This window comes from Nicotiana sylvestris, chromosome 2 (assembly GCF_000393655.2).
Source record: "Nicotiana sylvestris chromosome 2, ASM39365v2, whole genome shotgun sequence".
In the NCBI taxonomy this organism is placed as follows: Eukaryota; Viridiplantae; Streptophyta; class Magnoliopsida; order Solanales; family Solanaceae; genus Nicotiana; species Nicotiana sylvestris.
The window spans coordinates 170,199,359-170,209,016 of NC_091058.1; the positions used below are offsets into that span (position 1 = coordinate 170,199,359).

Genomic DNA, 9,658 nt, shown 5'->3' on the forward strand with positions numbered 1-9,658 from the left:
CTTAAATAGTAGAGATTTATTGGTTATTTTTAAATATTAGAAAAATAATTAAATGACCATTTTGCTCAAGGTAAACTTTATTTTTAAAGGCAAAAAAAGAACTCACTAAGAGTGTTCCTAATATATATATATATGGTATAAGTGTTTGAATTTAAAATATCCAAAATTGAGCTTGGACTCGAAGAGACAAGGGGATAAAAGTAGTTAAAATTTTACTGCCATACAACCTTCCATGAGTAAAAATCTTGGTTATTTGTCGTTAATGAATCACAAAAGTACAAGCAGTTGTTTCCCCCACCGACCGCCTTCTCTTCCAACAATACAAAGTCTTCAGCAAATCACTTCCAGAATTATTCCCGATGTCCACTATTATCCACGAAAGGTTTCTTGAGTTTTGATCAGTATTTTTTTTGTTTTTTTTTAGAATTAATTTCTGAGGAACTCCAGCCACCAGAAGAATTAGACTTTCATTTTGCTCTTTCCTTTCTTTGCTTTATCATAGAAAGGAATTCCATAGACACTTTTGGAGTAGTGGTTTTCTATTAATAATCATATTGATTTTCTTTTGTTTATCAGAGAAAAAGCTTTTCTTACTGAATTTGGAATTACTGAATTGGCTATGTCAAAATTTACTCTCAAGTCATTTGCATCACAAATTGATTTTGGTCATAATTGTTTAGATCACTGGATACTCATTTAAAATTTGCATACTGCATATATTTTCCTCTTTTTCTGATAATATAATCAGCATTTTTGGTATAGCGTTACAAGCTCGGATGTTCAGTTTTTTAACTGCATATCTCTACCACTAGAAATGAAGAAGCCAATGAATGGAAGGATGCCATCAAGAAATTTACTTGCTAGGTGGAAAGAACAGAATACTAGCCTCGATTCTATGCGTAAAGCTCCAGCCAAAGGATCAAAAAAGGGATGTATGAAAGGTAAAGGAGGTCCAGATAACCAAAACTGTAAGTACAGAGGTGTGAGGCAGAGAACTTGGGGTAAATGGGTTGCTGAAATTAGGGAGCCAAACAGGGGCAGCAGAATTTGGTTGGGTACATTTTCTACTGCTCTTGATGCTGCCCTTGCTTATGATGAAGTTGCAATATCAATGTATGGCTCGAGGGCCCGTCTTAATTTGCCGAATTATATCTCTCCAAACATGTCTTTGTCTGCGCCATCTAATCTGGACTGCGTTTCTACTATCACATCAACCCACAGTGAGGTTTGTGATGCTTATGTTATGCTCCAGAAATGAAATTCACTTATGCTTATACAATGTGCAGGGAACAATTTAGCGAAACCTACCGTTAATAGTGTTTCATGAAAAAAATAACATGTTTGAACTACTATGTTGTGTCTTTTATTTCTGCTTCATTGATTTGGTGTCATACTAAAATGTAGGAATATGTATCACCATGAGCTTTAAGTTATTTTAAATAATCTAGGTTGTAAGGACTTTACTGTTGTTTGTTTTGTTCCCTTGAATATTGCCAACTTAAATTCTGACCTAAGATCTAAATTTGGGTGCATTTATCCATGTTTTTGTTAGTTTGAGCACTTGGCTTTAGCATTGTTTTCTAGACATTATATCTCAAGATCTTAACATCTATGAATATCAGGCTGTAACTTAGACAAAAGGAAAGGAATTCAATCTTGAGCTTGATGTTAACTAGTAGCAATGTGGTTGTTTCCACTGTTGTCTTTTGCAACTTGGAGTATCATAGTTAAGAATGCAACAACGATGGTTAAGAATGAACAACTTCATGAAGACATTCTAATTAAGTAGAATATGACAATTTTGATTCCTTTATTTGACAATAAATCAGCCAAATATTTCAATGATATCGACATGGTAGTGATTTTGTTATATTTTTCTTCACATTCTTCTGCTTTTTCATTATCAAGAGTTGGCATAGATTGGGCTCTCTTTTACCCTGTTCATCTCTTTTAATGATAGAGGTGATAGCTATCTCAGGGAAATGCATGCATTTCTTTAATTCTTTTTCTTATATTTATATCCTCTTCCTAGAGTTATTTATAGAACCGGAATTTGAGAAATCAGACACGTTTCTATTTAACATGTTTCTCGTACTCACTCTGGTGTTTGAAATTTGAGTCATGTCGTCATGTTATAGAACCACATTTTGGCTAGATAGGATGTGATCCTAACTCATCCATGTTAAACATCTCAGTTTTAACCAGAAAACTTTGTTCATTTGTTTGATCTTCACGTTGTCTAACGGTTAGCACTGTTGTTATGTGTGAAGCGAGTTTTCTTCACGGCTTTGAGGATGATATACTTGATTGCAATGTGAAGTGATCTGGGTATTGACAGTTTAGTTAATCTTCTTTTATATCAATTGTCAACATCTAATTGCAATGCTATGTGAAAATATTTGTAGATGACAATCGATGTGCATTCCGGTGAGAAAGGATGTTCTAGCATCTCTGGTTACTGCATTGAGAGCAAGAATGTTGCTACTCATGGGTAAGTTCGAAGTGTTAGGAATTCTGTTCTCTCTACTTTTTCTTTTTTTCTCCTTGAAGGGGAGAATAAAAATAAGACCAAGAAACCTGAATTATGGAGGAGATTTCGAGCAAGTTGAGAAGGTGTACAAGTAGGTGAGGTCATACCTGAAATATAAGTGAAACGAGATTTTAAGATACAAACTGGAGATGGTCTAAATTCCATTATGAAGTACCGGAAGAAATAAGGGAAATTCCATATATGAGAAGGCTAAAACAAGAATCTCTTGTCAATAGGCAAAAAAATGGCTTAGTTAGTTAAGCAATTGGAAAGAAAGTTTGATCATTACGATAGACTCATTTATTTGAAGTTTGTGTCTTCTGCCATTTCGGCCTTACAAGCTGTTATTTGTTCTCATTTCTCCATGTCGCACCATTATTATGGGTATACCTTGATACTAAGCTCTTAACAGAATGATACTAGTTCAGGAACTGCTACTCATGCCTTTGAGATTGCTGTCCCAAGGATATATTAGTATCTAAAAATGAACTCTAAGAACTAATATAAATACATGTCTTTTATTAATTAGTTCATTAGAAAATGTACATGGCAGGTGACAAGGAGAGATAATGGATTAATATTATGGGCATTAAGGTTTCTGTAAGCTATATCATTTGCAAATTGATAAGAGCTTTAGAAATTATCTTTTAAAATAATGAGGGTAAGTACATAGTTGAAATCCTAAGCGGGGATGGTCGTATTGTAGTAAGTTGGTATTAAAATTACTATTTGTTTGAGGAGATCTATTTGTGTCTTGTGGTGCTCTTCATTCTTGAGGTGGTAAAGTTGTTTAGCCCCTTATTTAATTTATATATTTTGAGTTGTGGTTCTGTTGTTATTCACTGCAAAAGTAAAAGGATTGATCTCTTGACCTATTTAGTGTGGATTATATCGAGAAATGTATATTATTAGCCGCTCCCAAAAATAATAGACAACAAAATATATTTTTTTTGTATGTATGTGTATTATATACAAAAAACACATATTTTATACACTTTTAGCTAGCAGATGCAACTAGTTTCGGCCGAGCAGCCAATTTTGTATTTTGCCGATTATATATGGTCGGGCTAATTGCAGAGAGGAAGAAGTAATGGAGACTCTGTCCTTGAAAATGTATTAGAGACCCCTGTAGGACAGAAAAGGTGTGATAATGAACTCAATGATGGCATTGCGATATACATTACTAATAAGACCGTGAATAAGCTTCCTGCAACAAAAGGCAGTAAACAGGAGCCAGCAATAGGCAGTAAACACGAGCTGAGTGCACTTAAAAATGGACATGAAGGTGCTCTTCCCAATCATGAAGAGGCAAAAAAAGTATGTAGTTCTTGTATGAAGTCCAACCTCCAGAAGTACAACATATTACAAGACTCCTCCAAATCGTCTTATTTGGGGCCAACTGCATCAAGATCTGACTCTGGCATGATATCTAGAAATGGTGAAATCCGTGGAAATCAGAATGAAAAGGTGCAGTTTGATTTTACAGTAGTGACAATTCAAACTTTTGGATTCATGCGGTCAGAAACTTTTTCACATAAAAAACTTGGAAACTCGAATATGTATGTGCGCCAAATAGTTCTTGTGTTTCTTCTTGTTTACATGGCATTCTAGAACTCTGAGAATGATGGGTTGCACTTTATTACTTTTTAATTTTATTAATAAAAATCTCTTAACTAGCTTTTTCTTGTCAGTAATGTGAGGGCTGATACAATGATTTAACTTGGTATGTTTTACTATCACCTACTTTTTGATTAGTATATCTTTCCTTTAGTTGGATCATCCTGTTCAAATTCCTTTTAATTAAAAAATTAAAAAGGGTGCAAGAATCGTATTCCGCAAGCTTACACTCAGGTCGATCTAGGCAGTTTCAGATTTAATTCACATTTCAAGTCTCGATAGTGTAAGGAAGAAAAATAGGAAATTATCTCATACTTGCTATACGTCTGTCTGCCATAACCTTGCCAGGATGTCTGGATTGGAGAATACATTGTTTCTGGATAATTACTTCAAACTAGGTGAGAACTATTGTTAGCTCTGAGTTTGTATTGTGATAGTCATTTGTATGAAAAATAGTTGATCATTCCCATATCACCACTTTCATTTCTTTGGAAATAAGGGTTCTGACGAGTCATACTGAGCAAATTAGTATAATGTACATTATTTAGTAGGTATGATGTATTATTTGGTAGGTACTTCATAACTACTTGTTCTACATTCTTTCGGATGAATGTATGCTTGCAGTGTGGTGACAGAGGATTCTATGATGCCCTGGTTTATTGCGTTCAATGTTTACACACTGCAGTGCATTGGTAAGTTGGTCAGCATTGGTGATCCTCCGAAAAAAGTAAAGAGAACGGAGAGAATGATATTAGAAAAGTTGATTTACTTCTAGAGATGTAGTGTTGGATGCCGTTCTAGCCTTTTCTTCTGTTTTGTTTATTTGGTTCCAACACGGACCCCCATGTGATAATTTACTTTCTTATAATATATGAAGTATAGCTTGCATGAAGGGGAGACTTGAGCAACAATAAAGTTGTCTCCGTGTGACCAATAGGTCACGGGTTTGAGCCGTGAAATCAGCCATTGATGCTTGCATTAGGGTATACTGCCTATATTACACCTCCTTGAAGTGCGGCTCTTCCCCGACCCTACCTGAATGCAATGTTTCGTGCACTGGGCTGTCCTTTTTTTTTTTTTATAACTTGCATGTCAGAACTATTACTACTTGTTAATCAAATAAGATATCATTTATGAAACAACTTGTTTGGCTTTTTATACACTCAATTAAAGGGGAGCAGAAACTTTTTTAGTGTATACGCTTCTATTATTGATAGAACAAAATGAGAAATTGACTTCAAACAAACTTTAAAGCTTACTCTTTATTGAGGTCCAAGATGATTTTTGGTTGTTATGGACTATCATTGGAGTAACTTAACCAAAAAATAGTGGTTTTCACCAAGTACTTTCTAGCTAACCTTTTGGTTTCTGTGTAAGCGTTAACTTTACCAAGTCTAAGTGAAGATAGTTTAGACACAATGTTTGAACTTATTTTCCTGTTATTTCTTTGCCCTTAGCTACTGCCTGGATAAGTTGCCAAGAAGTTTCAACTTCATTCATTGGGTTTGTGAGGATTGTAAGTCACGGGAATGTCAAGAATGTGCTGGTATCAGATCAAATTTGTTCTCGTCTAGCGGTGTTGAAGCAAATGTGGGACCAAAATTGAAAAGAAAGGTAAACCCTACTCTAGGAGATGAGTGTATCCATGAAGCAATGGAAGATATTCTTGAAATAAATCCAGCTAAGGAGCTGAAACCTCTGACTGGCTTGTCTGATGTCGTGGATTACGGCTCTCCGCTTGATGTAAACAAAGGTATTTCATTTAAGCAGTGTTGTAAGGTCTAAGTTTTTTTATTTATTCAAGCATGGGCAAACAAGGAAGCGCATAAACATCAAAATCATCCATTGCGTCCGTGTTGTGCCACAAAACCCTGCCCGACAGAGCAATCTAATATAACTTAATTGTGATTTTGTCCAATCTAGAATTTGTATAGAACAGAAACGTTACTCTTTCAACTGATCTCTCACTTTTGGTGACTGATTGCACAGACATGAAGAATGGAATTATGAACATTTCCCAAAGCAACCATGGTGGAAAATTAAATCTTGGAGGAAATAAGTACCAAGGAAACTGCAGTAACATTTTTTCTGGAGATGTTCATCAATCAACCACGGATTATCTGCAATATGCTTTATTGCCGGAATCTCATCAATGTGCCGAGCCAGTAATTAATCCTACATGGAGGTTAGAGTTACATTTTCTGCATTTGCAATCACAATTTTTGTGTTTGATTACTGGTCTGAAAGAAAAAATTGAAGAAAATAACAAAACCAAAGGAATGGAGTAAAAATATTTGAACTTTCAATTAATTAACTGAAGCTACCGTACTTATTTTTGTGGCCATAATTGTTTAAAAGGGGGTAGGAAACGGGGATATGAATCTTTTGTATATGCTCTTCAGGAAGTTAGACATTGTTCTTGCTCGACTTAAAAAGAAAAAAAAGTTGTTATTTGATTGGGATAGAAGGTACATTAACATTAATGGGATAAATTTAGGCATTTGGACATGAATTGGTTGATATTTGAGAAAAAAGGTAATATTATGAAGTTAAGTTGAAAAAGGATATTTGGAAGTTGTTGTGTTTAGACACGAAAACACAGCTAAAGTTTTGTGAGTGCAACTTGAAAAACTCCTAAAACATGTTTTTCAAACTTCAAATTCCATACCAAATATTGTTTCAAATTTTTAAAACAAAATGTATGGACAAAAGGTAGATCGGAAGAATTTTGGCAGAGCCTATGATGGTGTATTTCGATTTCAATCAGGACAACACCTATACAAGAGTCTGACCTTTCTAGACTCACGTTTATCGTCTTAATCTACTTGCAGTGGAAGTTTTAACATACTAAATGGCGATCATGGTACATTGGATGGAATTGTAGCTCGCATATCAAGTAGAGCATGCAAAAAGGTGTATGACGAAGCATGTTTCTTTCCCTCAACACTTCAGCTAGAAATTGTCCCAAAATCCATTGTTTGGCCTAAGAATTTTCTGAGATCAGAACCAAGCGATGATATTATTGCCCTATATTTTTTCCCAAAAGATGCAAGGTCAGTCTTTTACCATCTTCTCTTATAACTCGATCGTATCAAAGTTAAGTCTAATATTCAACTTTGTTACTCCAGAGACGTCGCGAAATTTGATGACCTGGTTGATGAGATGATTCATCAAAGACTTGCCATGAGAACCGTTGTGAAAAATGCTGAGCTCTTGGTTTTCACTTCTATGGACCTGCCTCGGCGTCACTGGAGTGAGTCACTTCTATTTATGAAGAGTTATTACTCATTTCCAACTTTTGGTTTTACTGAATTAATTGCTTTGCAGGATTTCAAGGAAAGCATTATCTGTGGGGAGTGTTCAGAGAAGAGTAGCATGTTTTGTATTCTGATAGCGCAATTATTTGTTTTTTTTTTCTTCTTATAGTTCAAGTTTTGTTGCATAAGTTCTTGGTTTCCCTGTATACCTTGAACGTCCTAGTTCCTGTATTGACTGATTAATTAGTTGGGGATGATAGTATCAGTTGTAAATTCCCATTTTAAAGTTGAACTCTATCTCCATTGCCAGCACTATTGACCGAGACTTCCCTTCTCTTTTGTTACGCCCCTAAAATCAATAACTTTTACGTGCTAGGCGGATATAGTTTAAGTTATATGAGTTCAATCTTTAAGGTTCCTTGTAGTGATCTGATGTATTTTTAAAGTCGTAGGTTCATATCTATTATATGTTGTAATTTTAGTAGATTCTTACACTTAAATTTATGCTCTGCATTGTGGTTCAAATGAACCCGAACTTGGTACAGATCCACTGTATCCGCCTCTACTTGTAGGGGTCGTTTGGTAGGGTGTATAAGAAGAGTACTGAATAGAGTGTATTAATAGTGCTGAGATTAGTAATGCTGAGATTAGTTATACTAGGATTATTTCTTAATTGTTTGGTTTAGTGTATTAAAAATAATATGTATTGCATAATCTTTTTAAGAAATTATTTCTTTACAAAAATACCCTTCACATGTGTTGGAATAAAAGGTGTTGGAAAAGGTTTGTGGAGAGCAATTTTGTCTTTATGCATACTTATTCATGTATTAAAAACTATGGTATTACTAATATCATGATTTGCTCTTAATAAAAATAGTACTGTATAAGTAATACACCACCAAACAAAGGATTAATAACACCAAAACTAATACATGAACTCTTAATGTCTACGTATTGTATGTTGTGAGCATTTTAATAAGTTGGGAGTGATGGAGTGATGTTAGGAAAGTGTTGTGGTTGGAAGTGAGTTGAAATGATGTGAAATGAGCTAATGTATGGCTGCAATTGCAGCACTAGTCAGGCTTGGCCGCCCCAGGTTTCTTAAAAAAATGTACAACAGACGAAGAAATTACAAGAATTTTGGGATCATTTTCTCGTAAGATTTTTATTTAATGACTTGGTAAAAAATGTACTAAGGTCTAGAAAGATGTTGACCAACTTAATCACATAGTAGTATTATTTCAGATAAAATATTCACTGAAATTGCAAGCTGCCACAAAATGGGGGAGCAATACATGCCTATATATATGGATTTGTGCAGAATTGATAGAAAAGATAATCTCTCAAAATTTAGACAGATAAAGAAAAATATCAGTTAGAATTTGAACTATGGTGTTTCATAATTTTATTTTACATAATTGGCCACTATATTACACCTTTGAGTGTTCGTAGTGAAACGAGACCATTTTTCACTACTTAAGGTTTCCATAAGTAGAAAACAACTTTCATACGTTGGAATCTTGGACATTGACGTATCGACATTTTTTTTTCAAGTGAAGAATTCAAACAATTGTTGTTCTTATGTACTTGTAAATAATGATTCTGGAAATTAGAACGTTAGCTTATAAACGTAAATATAAATAAAAAACAGAAATTAATTCGAGCCCACTGAATTCACAGTGTTTCCTTAAGGAATTTAATCCCTTCCTAGTACCCAAGGTTATAGATTATTTCCTCCCAGGATAGAACGAATTACACACTGGTGTAGCGGTACTTCAAACCCCAGTGTTTCAGCGAACACAAAGTTCGGCAGCAAATCACACTTATGGATGCTTTGTTTGTAGTTAAAAACAATGCAGAATAAGGAGGACAACTCAGAAGTCGAATGGAAATTCTGAGAGGAAGGAATGCAAAGTATAGCCAATGTTGAATTCTTACTGAAGAGAATATCAAATTGCAATTCGTTTTTCCAGTGTATACGCAGTGTATACAGAGTGTATATCCAGTATATGCAGAGTGTATATCCAGTGTATACAGAGTGTATATTAAGTGTATACAGAGTGTTTCAAGTGTTTTTTCCGATGTGTTCTTCTTTCTCTCCAACTTATGCTCTATTTATAGCAGTTATTTGAGAGAAACAGAGTATTTCAAGTGTTTTTTTCGATGTGTTCTTCTTTCTCTCCAACTTATGCTCTATTTATAGCAGTTATTTGAGAGAAATTCGCCCCTTCCATGGTGCAACAAGCACTAGATC

At 34.7% G+C, this 9,658-nt stretch overlaps 1 protein-coding gene across 1 annotated transcript; it reads left to right on the plus strand.

The window, feature by feature from the left end:
* The first annotated feature begins 235 nt into the window (after positions 1 to 235).
* LOC104226206 (uncharacterized) lies at positions 236 to 7,716 on the plus strand. The gene is made up of 8 exons (XM_009778124.2): positions 236 to 382; positions 763 to 1,225; positions 2,406 to 2,491; positions 5,605 to 5,900; positions 6,137 to 6,332; positions 6,979 to 7,200; positions 7,276 to 7,400; positions 7,475 to 7,716. The coding sequence occupies exons 1-8, from the start codon at positions 360 to 362 to the stop codon at positions 7,519 to 7,521; spliced, it is 1,458 nt and encodes a 485-aa protein (XP_009776426.1). The 5' UTR covers positions 236 to 359; the 3' UTR covers positions 7,522 to 7,716.
* The last annotated feature ends 1,942 nt before the right edge of the window (positions 7,717 to 9,658 follow it).